Genomic DNA, 20440 nt, shown 5'->3' on the forward strand with positions numbered 1-20440 from the left:
ATGACTTCAGCCAGGAGTCTGATCCAAACCTGTAATGTGAGCTCAAACCATGAGGTACACGTAAGGAAAGAATTGCCTTCTGTTAAACTTTATGGATATTTTACAGCCTCTATCAAAGGCTTCTTTAAATTTTTGGTCACTATGTGACAAACCAGGCCCATGAATCATGGCAGCCGTATGTTTGCATGTATGGGCGTGCTCTTAATGCCCCGGGGGTCTGTGCACGCATTCAAATATATGTTTTTTTTCTTGTTTTTGTTTTGAATAACGTAGGATGTGCGTGAGAAAGCAAAGGTCAACAACCGGAGTGTGTGCACCTCTCCAAGAGACAAGGACCCAGTGTGAGAGAGAAAAGCAAGGAGCTCTATCATGGGATAAGTACAGGTTGGACATAACAAGAGGTAGTTAAGTGGAAAAGACTAACAGATGCTGGAGCTAGTTTACTGAGGGGGGAAAAGGAGCCTCACCACAGCTGAAGCACTGACACCCCAACTCATGAGACACATTTATACACAGTGAAAATGGAGCTTTGCTGTGGCTCAGACAAACAAGTTTACTGTGATGGCTGCAAAACACTTGGTACCTCTTTAAACTATTTTAACTCATCTCAGGTCGCAGTCTCTCCTTCTCTCTCTTCTTCGGTAATGGGAGCGGCTGAATTCACAATCTTAACAAACAGCATAACTAAAATGATTTAAAAAAAAAATAAAAATAAAAATTATTTAGCACTGTATTAACTAAAAATGATCTTCAAAATTCTCAAAAACTTTAAATTCTGAAAAGCGTGGTGTGCTTTTGTATTGAAATTGATTTAAATCAAAAGATCAAATTCCCTGACTGCTTAGGAAGGTTATCTGATGAGCAAACTGGGTTTTCCTGTGTGTGAATTAACCTCAGAATAAATAAAGTTGTAAAGGCATAAACATGGCCACCTACCCAAAATGATTCAACATGAAGAAAATTAATGAGGGAAGCATGGGAGCAGGTTATGGAAGAGCTGCGGAGATCCATACCTTAGTTGAGATTTTCTGTGCACAATTATTTGCCATCAACATGTTTGCCTTTTAAACCATTGTGAAATACACCTAAAGGAAGAGCAGTTCGCCACAGTTCAGAGAGGGGAGAAAGCAAACCAGAAGGGAGAAGGGAGGTCGGGTCTGATCAGACAAAATATTTATTTTTTTGGGCCAAATGGCAAAACCAAATGTGTTTAGTGACCGAATAACACTTCACATCACCTTACTCATCTCATTCCCATGGTGGAACATGGTGGTGGCAGCATTATGATACAAGGATGCTGAAAGCTGATGGAAAAATAGGCGGAGCTAAATAATTGGTCTATAAATGTCCAAAGCCAGAAAAGACATTTAACGTTTTATCTATAGCTTCTATTTAAGATGGTTCAACTGAGTCTTGATTCAGGGAGGCTGAAGGAAGAAATTAAAACCATCTGATTCCTGATACATGGTATGTCTACGCTCTTTAAATTTATAAACTATCTTGTAGTTCAAGACCCAAGACACACAACTATGAAAATAATAGTTTAGAATATAAAAAGAAAATTAAACTCCAGAAAATCCTTCCAAATCTGCTTCTAATGAGACAATTAACATTTATTTCAGAATTATATAGAATCAGAATTTCTTAGCTAAATTAATTCAGAAAAATACTTATAATTCTATGCAAATTCAATGTTTGGAAATAATGTTTTGAAAAAATATTCTTCCAGGGGGAAAACAAAATTACATTATTTGGAAAAAAACAAGAATTTGCTGCATTATTTTGATTGATTTTGGATTCTAGTTTATCAGTACTGGTCCAATATATTACATGCAGCCTAATGTATATCTCTATACCAGCAGTATTAGAATTAAGGAATTCCAGAAGTAAAGTAATAACGTGGTTTAAAGTCTCTCAGAAAGTAAAATTCTGACTGGATGCCTAACTGCTCTTCTACTGCTTTACGCTGAGGATGGGTATATAAGCCTGATTTATTCACTATAAAACATGATTTAATGTGCTTTTTTATTTATTTATTTTATTTGAAGTTGTTCTATTGATTCACACTACAGCATTGAAATCAGTCTGTCAAACTTAATTAAAGTGTTGAAGAACAGCCCAGAAACAAAGACCCATCATAAAGACGAAGCTACTGGAACACCAGAGGCCATGAACACATTAAAGCAAGTCTAGCATTTATATGGACCCTAAAACTATTGTCAGAGAAAGAAACACCCACTTAAAACAACATGAAAAATCCTCACCCTTGACTAAAAATGTGTTCCTTTTGTGGCCAGATGAACAAAGTAAATTTATCCGGAGATAGCCTACATTTTTGTTATGAGGAAAGAATGGATTCAAGACTAAGATTAAAGATGTTTTATTGTTAAGTCACTGTATATGTGCATTACATACAGATGAATTGAAAACATGGTGGTGGCAGCATCAGGCTGTGGGACTTTTTCACCGTAACACTGGTGGATTGACAAGAGAAGTCTACCTCAAATCAAGGGACACCCACACAAACGAAGAAATCACACAACATATGTATTCCTGTTTTTATTGTTTTCATGAACAGAGGCTGTTTCACTGTGTGATAAATTTTATGTGTGTCATATTTGTTAAGCTGACTTTTAAACCATTTTTTAATACCACTTGGGGACAAATAAAGTTATTCAAAGACTGAACTGACTCAAACTGAAACTGACTTCAACTATGGATATGAATTTGTGGAGAAAAGTAAGAGACATCACCTTCATGGCCTTGATCTGGTCCAGAAATCCAACCGCTACACAATCTCACCTAAAAAGTTAATGGAGTTGAAGTAAACTAAAACAAATGATCTGAGAAAAGCTGAACGAAACTAATTTGCACTGAACAAAAAGACTTAAAAATTATTGAAATTAACTAAATAAATATTTGGTAAAATGATGAGACAGAATCTTTAAAAGCTAGGTCTTCTCCAGGAAGTTCACATGAAACATACCAATATAATGGGGAGAGTATACATTAACATCTGTCTGGAGCTTTGTTGGATTTCTGTTTGTGTGGATCAGTCCTTTAATATTCTCTGCACTCGCGTTTTGGAACACTGTTACACAAATTGTTTACCAGGATCATGTTGGATGCATCCGCTTACACAATTTCACAGCCATCCAACTGAAAACCAGTATTTCCTGTGGCTGTGGAAGGACTTGCAGAAAACCACTGGATAACTTAATACTTCTATAACTGGCTGTTGTTGTTTGTGATGAGTGGACTCCTTCCTGTCCTTTCATTGTCAGCCAGGACAGAAACATATCCTGCTGTGGGACAATCTGATGCAGATCTGCAGATGTGATCCACAAACAATCACAATAAACCTCAATGAATCTTTTTTTTAATTACACTTCCTTAACTTCCCTAACTCAGGTCACACTTTCAATCTAAACCTAAGCTCTGACCCAAAAAGAGAACCTTTCTTCTTCAGACTATTCAACTAAGTCCCCACAAAGTAGCATATTCCTGGGAAAATAGCTTTACACTGTCCCCACAAGGTAACAAATACTTGGCCACACAAACACACCCGGTCTCCTTGTTACACATAAACCACTGGCATACCAGAGAGCCTATATTTAAAATGAGACCCGGAGCTGTTGTTTTTTTTTTTATTTCGATCATTTAGACATTGTATTAAAGGTGGATGTTGGATGTAAAGAGGCTGAGTGAATTGCTGAGGTTGCTGGTAAAGAGTGGAGCAGGATATGATGAGGAGAACAGGGGGAGCATCCTTCTATAATACAATAATGAACACATGATGAGAAAAGCGGAGTGATTATGGGACGCATGCGCCAGGCCTGAATAGTTACAAATTTGCCACGGCTGCAAATTACCGCCTTCCAAACGTGTAGCCGTTCCAAATGCAGCCCTATCGTCCCACATCTCATTTTCAAAGGCTCTCTTTTCTGCCTCTCTCCTCCCACCACAAATCCCAGAACCTCGAGCGGCACAGAGAAAGTGGGAGAGAGGAGATGAGGGGAGCGTTTAAATCTGGCGTTCCGTGAGTGGTCGGGTCGGTGTCTGGAAACCTTTCACATCCTGTTTACGGCGGGGCAGATTTCAGCCTGGGGACCGCAGAGAGCATTGCCTCCGCCTGGACACGGCTCCTGCTTCTCCTTCAGTTTCCCATCTCTACAAGAGTCTGCAAGGCCTCAAATCGCAGCTGCCTTCAAATTAACACCTTTAAGTGTAAAACAAACACGTCTGGGTGCGGCCCCCACAGCACAAGCCACTGAGACAGGATCCTGATGGAAAAAACAAAGATTTTTTTCCTAAATTTCAATATACAGGCACATGTTTACCAAACCTATGGAGTTATATTTACAGGGTCCGACATTAAACGGAAAGTTCCAGAGAATTATGCAGCAAAAATCCTGACGTCTGATTCAGTCTGCCAGGAAGGGATCAAACAGAGGATCCATCTCAGACGACGGTTTGCAGAGTTCTCCTTTCTGCTCTCATCAGCGACACTTGCAGGATTTAACCACCATGTTGGAGAGCTGCTCGACTCGAGGCGTGCGTCCGATGAAGTACATGATGGTGAGGGGCTCCAGGTCCTGAGGGACGCAGCAGGGGGAGGCGGAGGCCTCGGGGTTCAGCTTGTTGTAGAGGGGTAGGATCTGACAAGAGAAGAGACGGTAGAAGATGCTTTATGATCAAGTACCATGAAATTTTTTTTTTCTTTTTCAGAGAACGATGGACTCCTGCCTCAGCGGCTTTTGGCTTAGTTCTTTTGCTCTTATACAACAGAGCTGTGTGGTTGTTTTTCTTACGTTGCCAGGCAACCAAAGCATGGGAAATAAGAGCTATATAAGAAAATCTGATGCCGTTCTGACATGTTTATGGTAAAAACAAAGCAGCAGCCAGAAGACACTGGACATACAGTTCTAATGGAAAGTTTTCCGCTCATTCACAGAAGTCTGCACTTAATTCTCTACAGTTGCATAATCTGAACAGAGGTAAAATGTTTGGATCACTATTCACACTTCTGAATTCATTAAAACCCTTACAGAAGCCGCAGGTGTTAAAGGGTATGCATTGAAATAAATGTTGTCTAAGTCATGTAAGTGATCTGAACATATTCGAGTAAAGATGTTCAGCTTCATTCTCCTCTCATCAGTCTTTCATCACCTGAATACTGTTTTTCCTCGTTTTAGACAAAGCTACTTAGGATAATGGGGCTATGGCGTCATCATTTGGCTAATAGTGGCTATAAAAATGTATGGTATAAAAGGAAGACCCAACAAGTTTATACTATACGTCTACAAGGGTTTGATATGGGAAAAGGGACAGGTGATCTTTGCTCATTAACAGCTGCCTCAGGGCACGTACTTACTTTGGATGGCAATCATAGTTTTTATAACAGCAGTTGTCAGGCTAAGTTTTCAGAATCCTAGTTATTTTTGTACTTTTTAAAACAACTAAAGGATTTTCACACAACCGTGCAGAGCCTGACCCCTTTAAACATCCCGTCCGCTCTAATCTTGCCATGTGGGCCTGATTCCAATCCTCCTACTGTTACTGTGACACAGTTGATTGAAAAGCTGAATGACACGGGTTGTTGAAGTGCCGATTCCTGCAGAATTTCTTAGCATTTTAAGACGTTTTTAAGGCTACAAAGTTGAAGATATTGAATTATTCAAATTCCTAACATTTAATGTGTTTTGAAAACATTTTTTGTTAATAAATATTACCTTTGGGTTATCATTGACTTCACCTATTTGTTTGTTGGGGGGGGTAATTGTACAATGATTGTGAAACCTTAGTAAATGTACTAATTTTCGGCTGCATATTACCGCAGTTTGTAGCACTGCTGCCCTGCAGCAAGAAGGTTCATGGTTTGGTTTCTGGCCCGGGGTCTTTCTGCAAGGAGTTTGCATGTACTACCTCTGAATGTATGGATTCTCTCTGGGTACTCCTGCTTCCTTCCAGAGTCCAAAAAACCTGACTGTTAGGTTACTGTTAACTTGTACATTACTTTTGGAACACAAACTGTAAAAGTGCATGGCCTTATTGTAATGATGTATATCAAAATACATGTAATTTCCCAGTAATGTAGTCTAATATGATGGTAATTGCTTTGTCATTAAAGCTGTTACAGAATACAGTTTGGCTTTCCAAAAAAAAAAAAGAAAATCACAGACACAAAATTACAGTAAATTGCTGTAATCTTTGCTGTGAAATACATAAAACCTATCCAATTATATACAGTATTTTCTAGATTATAGAGCGGACCTCACTATAAGCCGTTAGCCTGTTGGCTCACAGCAATAAGAGCTTCTGCTGAAAGATGGGGCTTTGCTGGCTCGTTATTTCAGCTCTGCAGGAGTTGAGCTCAGTCTCTTCATTGGTTCGGCAGCTTTACTGAGGCAAATAAATGGCTAAATGTTTGAATTTAGGGACCTTTGTTCTCCATTGTGTGTGCTGCTAACATGTTTTTGTGCTAAATGAAAATTAGACTTCTTATTGTTCTATTTCCATCTTTGACTTCCCCTTCTGGCAGTTAGGAAAAATCCACAGAAAAGCTGCACCTTCTTACAAGCTGCATGGTTCAAAGCCTGGGAAAAAAGTAGCAGCTTATAGTCCCAAAAATACAGTATTGTATGAATAAAATAAAAATGATTTCTATGTTACTTTTTTTCATAAATACCCAAACATGAAAGATACTTCAAGCAAAGTCCATATTTTCCAAGAAGAAAAGGAAGTAAATTAGAGGGCTCTTCATAACAGCAGAGTTGAATGTGACTAACACCAAGTGTTTCATAAACCAATACGCTTAGTGACAAGCATCTGTGAGGTTGCAGCTCATTTATGACCCAGAGGTTAACCAGTCTCAGCTAACCGTGTTGTTTAGCCACCACAAACAATGCTTTCAAGCTCATTTAGGGGAAAATTTTCCCACAGTTCAAACCATCCATGTATTAAAGTCATGCTGTGAGCTGATTTGAGTTTGGATCAGGGAAGAGTGTGTTTTACCAGAGAGACCGGGAAGCTGCTCCGATTTTTCTCACAATTGCAGATGTTTCTGTTTATATAATTTGGCAGAGTTTCCATGCTGAGATGTCTGTCAGTGTTTCCAGTGAAAATTATTTAGTTCTAGAGGCCATGAATCTTCAGATTGGAGGAAAGAATAATTTGGAAGAAAAAGGACTCATTTGTCTTCACTTGGCCTCAGTGGAATAGGTTGTCGACAATCCTCATTCCATAATAATTGGCACAAAAATGAAATGAGAATGCTGTGTTCAGAAGATTTAAACTAACATTTAATAGAAAACAGCACCGAAACCACACGTTGGATGTAGACCCTGCAGGAAAGTTAGAAAAGAAGCATATTTTTGAACAATCTGTTAGTGTTTGGACTGAAACCAATCGCAGTTTTGAGAGTTAAATGTTTTCCCATCATTTTTTGATATATGATTTCAGCTGTTGAACAGATCAAGTAAGAAGCCAAATGTGTTCGGTGGTCGACATGTCAGAACCGCAGACAGATTATAAAACCAGCTGGAGTCTTTTACAACAGGGACAACTGGTTTTATTATGTGCAAAAAGGGATTTGAGAAATAAGCAAAGCATTCCTTGAAAAACACCTGAGAAACATCAGTGTAACATTGCTAAACTCTTTGCCCATACTGTGAGTATTGTTCCCCTAGGATGGTTTTGTGTGATCTTACTGGTGTTTACAATTTTTATTATTGAATAATCTTTACTTCACATCTCTGTCTCTTTTCCTGCCTGCATTTTGATCCAATAAGAAAATGTTCAATAGAAAACATTTGTATTCTTGCTACTTAGATGTTGTTGACCCTTTACCCGAGCCTGCATCAGGCATCCATCGAAATAAACATAGTTTATTTCAATCAATCCATCAATCCGTATTCTAATCTCTTCTACTCCCTGAACAGGTCACTAGCCCATCACAGGTTAACAGATGGACACACAGGAGAAACAACCGTGCAACCACACTCATTCCTAAGGAGAATTCAGACTGACCAATCATAAACCAGTTATTATTATGGAGGAAGCACAGAGTACATGCACATGGGGAATGTTCCAACATATATTTTTTTAATCTAACTGAATACATTGAAATTGAATTATGTATTTAATTAATTAAACCAACTCAGCCACAATTCATTTAACCTTTTACTTTTTGCACTGTTTATGTCATCCACTGGGTTCTATAGACCTTTACAGTCGGATACTTAGAGGGCAAATCTACATTTTTAATGGGGCTATAAAAAAATTTTCATTTTGAGTTACATTTCAGTAATAAAAAAAATAAAAAATAAACTGAATGACATATTTAAGTAATCACAAGCAAATATTGTCCACAGATGGATAAGATTGTTTTATATGTTAGTGTGATCCCTGAAACTCACCATGTTGTAGTGGTTGTTGGCGCTCCAGAGGTAAGGACAGGTACCGGCACAGAAATTGGCTTTATAACCCCTTGGCTCGTGGATCCACTTCCAGTTAAGGTCCCGTCTGAAGTCAATGTAGAGCGAGCGCAGGCAGCAACCCTGATCCGACCCCCTGGGAAACACAAAAGCAGACACACAAAGTGACTTTTCAGCTTTCCGTCCTGTTCTGCAGTGTCTGAGGCAAGCTAGGTCATGGGAAAATCACAACAGGTTCCTGCTGAAGAACCAGCCATCACAATGTAATGAGCATGCAGAGCTGCCAGAGTTTTCCCCTGCAACAGGAGCTAGTCTAAATAAAACGCAGCACCCCGACAACTTGCTCTCTAAACACAGGGTCAGGTTTGGTCTGCCGCACAATATTCACCAAAATGGGTCAGGAAGAGAAAAAAATAAATAAATAAAATACAGCACAAACCGCAGCTATACTTCAAAATCCCTAAACTACAGGCCGTCAGAAGAGTGTCGGGGCTGTCAGTCAGTGAGAGGGAGCCGCACACAAGGGATCGACAGCAGGCCTACCGGGAGCAGGTGGTGGTTTCTGTGGCCGCCGCCCTCCGCTTACGGTTCTTCCTTGAAGGGTTGTCAACTCTGTCACTGGGCAGCAGGGTGAGGATGAGGTGTGGGGTCTTGGTGCTGAAATCTGCCTGGCCTTTGACTTGGCCTGGCTTTCTCAGCTTACGAAGCTGGTCGTCATCAACACCTGTCAAGAGGGATGACACAGTCAGGGAACATAATTCTCTTCTCCTCTAAGATAAAAAAAACTATTTTCCCCTCTCTCCATTGCTTTCTAAACAAAACACATTTCAAACTTTCCCTTTTTTTAAACTACAAAATGTTTTTATTTTTGATTTTATAGGACATACCAACACAAAAAAGATATACAGAGTTTTTTCTGGACTTTTCCCTCCGAATGCAGCCCAAATGTTTTTTTTACTAAGATTCAATCAGATTGAATAAGGACTTTCTGTGAAAACCAATTTTGGAGTCTAACCAAAGATTCTCAGATTTGGGGTCTGTACTTTGACTGGGCCATTTTGGCAATTTCCTCCTGCTTGGTAATTCACCTCTCCCCGTTTTAGGATTAAACTCCTGACCTTTATTCCTTGTCCCAGTGAAGAAAAGCATTCCTACAGCATACTACCTTTGCGACCTAACTGTTTTTTTTTTTTCATGCTAGGCAATGTGCTGTTTTATGAGGAACTCTGGGTTCAAATGAAAGATTTTTATTCAAAAATCATAAAAAAATTCAGAAATTCTAACTAAACATAAAAGTTAAACCCAGTCACTCGCATCGCTGCCGCTTTGTTCTATCCAATCATTAAAAAAATTATGCTTCACGGATGGATATACAAACAATCCTGGACAGACAAGCTTAACAGTGTGATGAATCCTTGTATTAATGTTTAGAAAGTATTCAAAATAGTTCAGTAAATATGAAGCATAGCTTTTTTCAAAAATAAAATTATACACAGGCTCTATTTTACGAAGTAGAATCTGCCTAAGTTTTATCCTCATGTTTCCTCACTATGTAACCATAGTAAAGCTATGAATAGGGATTTTGCACATTCCTTCTGGTTTTGTAATTAAATTTCGGATTGTTGGAAAACTTTTCTCATTGTTTTTCTATCGCTTTTGGCAAAACTGTGCTACCCAACCCTCTCATTGCAAGGCTACTAGGGATCTTCTTCTAACTAACAAGTATGAGAAGATAGCTTTTCCTTTTTGGATGGTGATCCATGAATGTGGAAACTGGACTCTGTGCCTGAACGTGCTCCATGGATGGGGGAAATTTCGAACATGTAGTATAATGAGATTGTATGATGAAAAGGGAGGAGCAGAGTGCAATAACACATGGAACCTATATTCAGATTTCTTTAAATGCGATGATTTCTATTTCAAATGCATCAAATCCTTTGATCTTTTACTTTTTGTTCTTGGCCTTGCCATTTTTTGTCAAATACATTTCACCTGTTGATTCTTTTTAGTGATGTAAACTATGTAGATGTGCCTAGTTTAGTTTAAGCTTTCTGCTTTTTTCTCTTAATCTAAAATGTTTTAATAAACACATTGGTGTGTTGCTTGCTGCTCAAGAGGCTTTTCACTTATGTTCTTACCCTTTATTAAATGTAAATCTTTGCCATACTAATCCTAGACCCTAAGAAAATACAGAATTGTGTTTCCCTCTGTACATATAAACTGGATGAATTAAAACGCTTGAAGCTATGTGCAATTCGTGACTGGGTTCACTTTAAGCACTTACAGTAAAAACTGTACACAGATAAAAGCTGTTTTCAAAAATGATAACATCTAAAAGTTAAGTGTTCTTGTATGCAGACCAAGTGCCACAGCTGTGTTTCTATTTCCTTGATGACTTTCTTTCTCAGGAGCACTGCAGAAATGTGTATTTTTTTACAGGTTTTGACATTCGTTAAGTAGTAAATGGAGCATAAAGGAATGTGATACAGATGTTTGGATGAAAAAATGAAAATAGCACCGATGGCCTGATGGTTTGTCTAATTTCGTAATCTTTCTGTCTCTTATTGAACCACAGAAGCACAAACACAAGCCCCTGCTAGTCTTGCATGAATCACAAATTGCACCCCCACCTCCCAAGTATACACAAAAAAAAAAGTCGGACTTGGCAGAGCTGAGTGCAAATCCTCACAGTGCTATAATTTCAGGGCCTACATGAGGCAACACAGACAGTCTGGTATTAAACAGTATCTCAGTGTGCAGTGAAACAGTTCCGCCTTTATTTCTATGAGATAGCATGCTCGTGATTCATGGATCCTTTTTAAAGCGTCTTACATAAGATTTTCTTCTTTGAGTTCACAGCTAATGACCTGCAGCATGGATGGCATCATAATAAATCTGCAAGGCTGGGTTTCTCTTTAACAAATCAATGCAACAGAGGTTTAATTTGGACTTCTGGTTGTACTGTAGTTCTCCAAACAGTTTATTTTCAAATCCACATTCAACACAAATAATGGGTAGCCATGCATGACCAGACATTATCTATTCAAGCTGTTTGCAGACTAGAAAAGGCTGGTGGGCCACCTCATCAGGCATGTTTAATCTGAAGAGAACAAGAGATGAAAACGAACCAGCAAACAGCGCCTCCAGCTCCTCACTCTTGTTGGGAACGATGTTGTTTGTGGATGGGACAAAGGTGCAGCAGGGACAGTGGATGCCGAGCTTAAGGCCAAGATTTTTTTCTGAAGAACAACACAAGAGAAAAATTCATGATGATAAACAAAAAAGATGTCTTGATTATCAATGGGATTCAACTAACCTGGATCTGACACCCAGTCTTTAATAGTTTCTGTGACGTCCATTGAGAGCCAGGCTCCTTTAGCTCGCAGCTGGACGGTCCGAGAATCGATATAGCGCTGAGTGGAGGTGCTGCCTTCCTCTGGTTTTAGTAACTAAAGGAGCAAAAACAAATAATCAAACGATGGAGCCTCCAAATTCCTTTCAGGTACCAGAAACAGTCAATTTTAGGCTTAGGAGATCAGTGAATGCATCTTAGCTAATTGTCTAGTTTGCACAAGCACAAATTGGTTGACAAAAAACATTAAAAACATCTTTTGGAGTTCAAGAGAGTGGAGGAGGCTACAGTAATCATTATTTATTTTACTTCATTAAAAAAATCTTGTACAGCTTGAAAAAAAAAAAAAAAAAATATATATATATATATATATATATATATATATATATATATATATATATATATATATATATATATATATATATATATATATATATATATATATATATATATATATATATATAATGAATCTTTCATTTTACAGTGGATTCCCATATTTAGAATTTCTGCCTCATGGAGATCGTTGAATAAAATTGTTTGATTCATACTTATTATCTTGGTGATTATAAGTTTTGTGTCATAAGCTGAAATCACATCTCTCAAATATAAATGTAATTAATAAATGCTTATTGTTTAATAAAATATGTAATACATAGTGAAGAAAAAGCAGGTTTTATTTGTCTTTATTCCCTTACAACTGGAAATGGGCACTTTTGACCACACAGCACAGATCCTAATCCCTTAAAGCTAACTTCATTTATCAGGAATACAGGAAGTACCTGCCTTCAAAATAAATAGCACATTAAAACTGTGTTGTTCCAGACACATTTCATGTTTGTAGTTTTATAAAGGCAAGGCAGGTTTATTTATATAACACATTTTAGTAGCAAGACAATTTAAAGTAATTAGGGGGTTCAATGCTTTTAGTTTTTTGAAGTTTATTCCAAATTAGTGGAGCATAAATGCTGCTTCTCTTTGTTTGGTTCTTGGTATGCAGAGTTAACTTAAGCCAGGAGATTTGAGAGGTCTGTGTGGTTGATACACTGACAGGAAGTTTGGGATGTATTTTGGTGCTAAGTCGTTCAGTGATTTAAAGACTAACAGAAGTATTTCCAAGTCTATTCTCTGACAGACAGAGACCTAGCGAACAATGTTAAAACTGACTGTGAAGATGTGCTCCACTTTCTTAGTTTTAGTGAGGACGGGGGCAGCAACATTCTGGATTAACTGCATCTGTTTGATCATCTTTTAATGCAGACCTGTGAAGACATAATCAGTTCTACTGAAGATAAACAAATGAATGAGTTTTTCAAGGTCCTGCTGAGACAATAGTCCTTTAACCTTGTAGATGTTCTTTAGGTGATAGAAGGATGACTGATCTTTATAGGTTTCTATTTTTTAATAACTGAAGCTGTGTGCTATCTCTTCTTTTTGTCCAAAAAGATTACTTCCGTTTTATTTTGATTCAGCTGAAGAAAATTTTGGCACGTCCATATGTTGATTTCTTCTTTGCCTTTACCCAGAGCTTGAATGGCTTAATCTCTTAGTGACATCTTAATGTATAGTTGTGTGTCATCTGTACAATGAGAACTTATACTGTTGTTCAGAAAAATCTGAGCTAGGGGGAGAATGTCGATAACAACCCTAAGATGGATCCTTGGGAAATGCCACGTTTTTTGTGGTCAATAATGCAATATCAGCTACTAACATAAAAAAGTCCCAATCCTTTAAATAGGCTTTAAGCCAATTGAACTTTGTTTTCCTCTAATAACTGGAGTGACGTCGAGAATCAAGAATCCACCTTTCGCATTCAATTTTCAGAGTTTTTTAAAGTGTTTAACAGAGACGTTAGCACCTCGACGTCGGAGTACACAGAGTGAAGCGAAAAGACTACAACTGTGTAAACAGGCCCCATTTCCGTTTCCGGTGGCAGGGGAATATTGACTATTCCAACAGAACTCAATGGGATTTACAAAATGCTAAATAAAACACTACAGGAAGGTTTTTTCTTTACGAAACTTTTTTTGGAACGTAATTGAACAGCGCTGACGACCCGGTGAGTAGCATATTTTAAAAAAAGAACGTTTAAGGTTGTTTTAAGGACATTATCGGACATGCACTATGAAAGCCATTCTGAAGCAGCCAGGGGGTGATTCTGCATGAGCCAAAAAGCAGAGACAGGACCAATTGTCAAAATTTTGGTGTCGATCATTCGATTTCATCCTGGACACTACAGAAAATGGGCTAAAAGTGTTAAAAACCGGAATTCTCCTTTACCAGCTTATCTACAAAGTTAGAAGACAAAGTAGAGGTAGGAGGGTAAATCTGGTTAAAGGTTTCAGTCTCATCATCCATAAAGATGAGTTTTCTCATTATATCTCTTTGTCTAAGTGAGTCATTAGAAATGGCAACCTCAGTTTTAGACACCTTGGAAATGTTTAGACTCTTGGGGATGATCAAGACCAAAATATGTCCCTGTTTGTGAGTTTGCTGTTAACATGTAGAGTCAAACCAAAATTTCCAGGACTGTAAATTAGTTCTATTGCCCAGAAATAGAACTAATGTCATCAGGATCGTCAGTGTGAATGTTGGAGTCTCCCACATCAATTTAACAGTCCTAATCAACACATATCACAAATAACAGGTAATTAAAAATCACTGAAGAAGGATAATTTTAGCTAAGGACGCCTTTAAATATCCAAAACATGGTTCAGACCAGGCTCCTCACCTGCAGAGGCAAATATTCAAGAGTCAAATTGACCCAAAAATACATTAACAAAATCGTCACGCCCCACATATTTTCTAGTTATATCATATTAAGTAGTGTATCTACATCTTATTTGATAATATAATGTTGTTAGTAAAATAGTGTTGTTAGTGAAAGGAATAAAAAGTGGGACGGTGACAGTTTTCCTCCAAATACAAACACAAACGTAAGTTTGGGTTTGTAAGATTTTCTTTTAAAATGTGGTTTAATTGTCCCTAAAATGCTGGGTCAATGTGTACACAAAGCAAAATGGATTAAAATAACAAAACTGGAACGACAAAATTGTTTTTAACTTTTTTGAGGTCCTTAAACCTTTTTTTAAATTATACATTTTGAATATTTAAGGTCTTTGATACAAAGATAAATTAGTGGATTCTAAAGAACTAAATAGGCCTTGTATTACTACATGATCAGGCTGCAAATTTATTTTGTAAGAAATAAGGTATGAAACAATTGGCCTATAAAATCATGATATGGAGACGTTTCGGTTCATTTTGCTTTTTTTCCAACTGAAATACCCACACACACAAAAAAACTGCTGCCTCTGGTGGCTTTGTAAATTACGTTATTGGTCACCAATAAAAATATCCACCACCTGCTGGAAGTTTCAGAGCTCCTGATTGGATTTGGTCAGTTGGCTTTTGTTTATAGGATGTAGAAGGTCCTAATCTAACAACAACAATATATCCATAGGTTGTGTATAAATAATTTTTCTGTAACATCCTGAAAATTCCCACCAGAACATGCTATCTAATAGGTAGACCCAGGTTGGATAACTTCAACCATTTCTTCATTCCAATAACATAAAATAGATTTTAACCTTTGGCATAAAATTAACTGTAGACCTGGTGGTTACCTGGTAAAGCTCCACTCTTTGCTCCGAGGCCCGAGCCTGTGGGTTAGGAGCTCTGAAGATCCTGAACTCAGCCTTAACCAGGGTGCTATTGATCAGGTCCACGTCCCTGACATCAAAGTAGACCACTCGGTAGTGGGGGTTTGCTGCTGCTGGCTGCACAGCATCTGAATGGGAAAGAAATCCAGAACTATGACTAATGGTCAAACCTTCAGACTGCGGGACTGATGCATTGTCTCGGACATAATTGCTGCTGATGAGAGTCTTCCAGCTAAATTACAGACTTAAAGTGTTGGGTCTGATGTATAATGTATGGCTGATTGATGGGTTGAGTGCATGAAAAAAATCACCCAGTTATGTAATTACATAATACCCAGCTCCATTACCCTCAAATCTCCAACAGGTCTGTTAAACCCAAGAGCCAGCTGTCACCACAGAAGACAGAGTGGCTGGTTAAATGGTCCCTAGCAGCGGTGCAGTACAGAGGACACGCTGTACTATCCTAAACAGACACTTTTAAAGTGCCAAAAACGTTGATCTAAAACCGAGGTTACATTTTTGGTAAAACCTTTTTGTTAAATAGTCAAATTGTTAATTTATTAACTTCAACACTTATGTAGAACTGAATAAAATATTGCTATAGGTTATATAAATAACAAAAATGTATGAGTCTTTCATATGGCTATCACATAGTTGTTAAGGAAAAGATAATATATTAACCTTATCTTCAGAGATGCAAAACATACCGTGTCACCAGAAGTATAATTCATACTATAGTACTTTGAAATAGTGTCTCCTAAGTTCATGTTAGTATTAGTACACCAATCATAGCTGTTAGTATGCGCTTAAAGCACTTATTTTAGCAACTATAGTTATACGATTATGAAAACAAACCGAAATGACTACTATTTGTTTTCACAGGTTTTTTAAGATAATTATATTGGTTTTTCAAGGATCATTGACTGTGAATAGAAATCACTGGATGTACAGAGGCATTCACTTTTTAAATTCTCCTATGTTTGCTTTCAAGGAGACGGCTTTTTAATAATTAGCCCCGTCTTAGATCCACATTACAAGTTCCAAGTGTTTCATCGGATTTTGCCCACTTTTTTACACACACTTGACATTTCCAAAGAACTGCTTTTTTGTTTTAAAAGGTAAAAGTGCTGATTTTATTCAGAAATGTTGTTAGACAGAGGATGACTGTCCAGGACAGCAGGGCCTGAGGGTACTAGTGGGGGAAAAAAAAGTTTTTTCATTCGCTCCAGTGACTATGAATTCAATATGTAATCAGGAGCCTCCAACTTTTTAAACTTTGTTAAAACCTAATATATCTTTAGTCTATTTATTTAAGGTCTAATCTACATCACCAGTTACATAAGAAAAAGATCTGTTAATACCTAATATGTTCCCATTCTCAATAAACTGTAGAAAATTACCATCTTTACAACAGAAAATATCTTTTAGGTTCCAACAGGTCTTTCTGCTTAAAGAATGACATGATGGAAGATTTCATGAAGGATGACGGATCTCTCAAGTCTCAAGTTATTCTGTTTTCCAGCTTAATCAAGACTACATGACTTTTAGAAACTATTCATCAGATGGAAGTTATTTCCAGGCCTGAAATATCCTTCACTTGGGATACAATTCATTTTTAGGCATGCAAAGCAATCTCTTGTGCATCAAATTTTTTTTGTCTTGTATCCGTCCATCCATCTTCTCCCACTTATTCCGTCAGGGTCATGGTGGGGCTGGTGCCTATCTCCAGCAGCCTTTGGGCAAAACGCTGGACAGGTCATCAATCTATCGCAGATATTTTGTCTTGCTTCAAAGCAAAGCTAAGACTTAATCATTCTTTTGACTAAATAATTTTGTTCTTGTTCTCTAGAGATGTTTCATGCTTACAGAAAAAGAAACCCGACACCACAAGTAGCTACAATTAAAACCCATGTTATGTATACCCCTTACAGATTTAGGTTTAGATTTAACCTGTAATTTTTTCTCTTCTGACTGTAAATAATATTAGCCTAGTGCAGCAGCCTGTCCAGAGTCCAAACTCAGATCTGATAGAGAACCTCTGGAGGGAGCTAAAGATTAAGGTGATAGCAAGGAGGCCTTTCTAGCTCTAAGAATAGGAGCTAATCACTAAAGATAAATTATCAAAATTACAGCAGACAGTAACAATAAGCTAAACGTCCAGTAGGATAGGGATGTTATTGTTGTAGAAGCTCTGTCTTATACTGCATATTGGATTATTACAAGAGTATAGTTTCAATATATCCTAATGGCACTAATCCAGCATCTAGAAAAGGATCAGTTTATACTTTAAACTAATATATATCATTTCAAATTAAGAAATAAGCCAAATACCCAGTGGGCCCACCTTACCCAGTCACCAACAGGTACGTAATTTGGATGTTCTGATTTTAATTCAAAGTTAAAAGTGATTAATGTTGGATTTCACATTACTAATGGAGCCAAACCAGTAAAGAAATTTATTTGGCCTTCAAATTAAAGTTGAGTTGATCTTCAAAATAAAAGTCTATTGTTTCCTTGGATTTATTAGTTTGTTTAAAATCTTTGTTTCTCCAATCTGTCTTCATTTACAAATCCATCAATTTTTAAAATCTATGATTATGATTATTAAAACAATGAAGGGTTTGGAGGTGTCCTAACATCTTATCAAAGTAGCTCGCTTCGGGTTTAACCATTTCATAGTCATGCTTTCCGGGCCAAGGACCCCCAAACAGATGGCGAGATGGAGCGGGGACCCCCTAATTATATATATTGTATGAATATGTGTTACATCAAACTGGTCCTATAGTCACTCTATTACAGATGTACTAATGTAACGAAAGTCATTTTACTCTGGGATTATTAAAGTATTTCTGATTCCTGGTTGATGGGACAGGTGTTGTGAATGAAACGGTGCCCAGCTTGAAAGAGCTCCTGTGTGTCGATGAATGTGTGCATTGATGACTGAAAGACATCTTCTGCCTCCATTTATCTGTTTACTACAGTGTGTTTAATTCATGTTAATGTGTATTTAAAGACATTTGAATTAGTGGAAAGAATTGCACGAGGGAACATAAAAAAAGTCTAATCAACCAAAAGTTTCTTGACCCCCATGCAGTACCTCTATGGACCCCCTAGGGGTCGCGGACCCCCTATTGAAGACCTCCGGAGTGAATAGCTTTTATACGCCTCAATATATTGCCATCTACTGGAAGCCAGTGTAGGTTTACTCAAACTTTAAATAAATAAACCACTGATAAACAGTTGATAGACAGTTTCACCAGTGGAAGTAATAAAAAGTAGGCCTAACAATACATTTGTGGTACTTGAGTTAAAATCTTTAAATATTCATTTAATTATTGGTGGAAAATGTAATTATAATCAGGTGTTGCTAAAACAAAAGTACTTTAATTTTCAAAAGCTGAAGCAGAAAGCAGCTCAGGGAAAAGGATTGAGCTAATATTCAAATGTATTGAGAATTCACCTTGTCCACCTTAGAGGTCAAGTCTAATAAAAAATGCATTATTTTTATTTATTAAATATTACTATATTTAAACATTTAATCCATTCTGTTCTGCACCCAGAACACAGTGAGACCCTATTACTTACTGGAGTGGGTGCGGGGAGGGCGCATGTCAATCCTCTGCACCTCTTTAGCGTCATAGTCCTCCTCGCTGCTCTCGCGTTCGCACGCGGACTCAGCCAGCCGCGCTCGCTCCTTCACCAGCTCCCGCGTGCTGTTGTAGAGCAGCATGACCTCTGGCGGCACGGAGCCCGACGGCGTGTCGTCGTCGTCGTCGTCCTCCGGAGGGCTGCGGATGCGCAGCTTGCTGAGGATCTGTCCGCGCACCGCCTCGATGCGCCGCGACTTCTGCGCGTCCAGGTCGATGGACTGACACGTGTTGATGCCCACGGAGAGCCTGTGCAGCAGCAGGAAGACGAGTAAGGAGAGCCACATGTTTGCCTCGGTGAGGAGGCGAAGACAGAAGGGATAGGATACTCCTGGATCGGTGGTGGCGAAGCGACGTCTCCGGAGCGAGCGCACAGGAACGCGCGCCTAAGCTATCCAAAATGCGCAAAAGTCCAACTGATTTAGCTTAGGATTAATTCCACATAAAATAAACATTCAATGGAAAAAATGCTGGTCTCATTAACTTAAAGCTTTTTTAAACATATATTAGAAATAAAAGTACTTTTCTTACTTCTTGTTTTTTTATTTATCTACACTTTTAAATAGCCATAAAAAAATAATTGTCTGATTCATCTGTATAAACTTCTTCAGCAGAATTAATCTTCAGTTGTCCTGGTACCATACTAAAAAGGCTTTCTGTGAAGGAGAAATTAAAGCTTCATCAGTCTCCGCTTCCAGCCGTCCATCCACGCATATTTGAGCCGCTTTCAGGAGACCAACGCAGAGTCATTGCAGGAGCTCAGCCCATGTCGCAAGTCCTCCAAACAGAAAAACCTTCAGAGTCCGCGCTTTATCCGAGGCAGCACGGCTCCGGCGCTCTCACCTCTGAAAGACGCATCTGTGGAGCAAAAAACTCGCCCATATCCGCTTCCACAAAATATACAGCTACAATCCCAAAAAGACCAAATAAGGTCCACCCATCCCCCGTTTTAGGTAAGTTTACTGAATGCACTTGGTAAAAAAAAAAAATTATCAAAAACACATATGATTTATATTGGAGCAGGTATATTGCTGCTTCTCATATAAGGAAAACAAACATTGAAAAAGAGGTAAAAATACATGAAGCAGTAAAACATGAAAGAAGTCCTTGAACTGCAAACTTGCATAAATAAAAACCTGGTAGCAAATTAGAAGAAGTTGTTCATAGTGAGTGTAGATCTGGTATAAATACTGAAACCTGGTGGATGATGTGAGAGCATTATCATGCAGATCCTCAGTGAGAAACAGAGCCCCAAACAGAGAGAGCCTCTCAGGGAGGGAGGAAAAAAAAAAGAGGGAGGAGAAGGAGGTGTTAGTAGGGCGGGATGCCATCAGGGTGAAGGGAGTG

At 38.2% G+C, this 20440-nt stretch overlaps 1 protein-coding gene across 1 annotated transcript; it reads right to left on the minus strand.

Annotated features, from left to right (window-relative positions):
- Positions 1 to 2364: 2364 nt before the first annotated feature.
- On the minus strand, positions 2365 to 20339 carry tgfb5 (transforming growth factor, beta 5). Its single transcript, XM_038286590.1, has 7 exons — positions 19032 to 20339; positions 15411 to 15574; positions 11752 to 11884; positions 11564 to 11674; positions 8979 to 9159; positions 8418 to 8571; positions 2365 to 4658 (listed from the first exon to the last, which is right to left on the minus strand). The coding sequence occupies exons 1-7, from the start codon at positions 19378 to 19380 to the stop codon at positions 4500 to 4502; spliced, it is 1251 nt and encodes a 416-aa protein (XP_038142518.1). The 5' UTR covers positions 19381 to 20339; the 3' UTR covers positions 2365 to 4499.
- Between the last annotated feature and the right edge of the window lie 101 nt (positions 20340 to 20440).

The sequence above is a fragment of the Cyprinodon tularosa genome, unplaced genomic scaffold, assembly GCF_016077235.1.
Source record: "Cyprinodon tularosa strain WSP-4 unplaced genomic scaffold, ASM1607723v1 ctg228, whole genome shotgun sequence".
In the NCBI taxonomy this organism is placed as follows: Eukaryota; Metazoa; Chordata; class Actinopteri; order Cyprinodontiformes; family Cyprinodontidae; genus Cyprinodon; species Cyprinodon tularosa.

Bases quoted from the DNA above. Each gene is read 5' to 3' on its own strand.
- tgfb5 (XM_038286590.1), bottom strand. From the start codon at position 19,380: ATGTGGCTCTCCTTACTCGTCTTCCTGCTGCTGCACAGGCTCTCCGTG. The intron at 11,675-11,751 runs GTTAGTTGAATC...GTTGTTCTTCAG, and splicing joins AGACTGGGTGTCAGATCCAG to AAAAAAATCTTGGCCTTAAG. The intron at 8,572-8,978 runs GTAGGCCTGCTG...TGTGTTTCCCAG, and splicing joins GAAACCACCACCTGCTCCCG to GGGGTCGGATCAGGGTTGCT.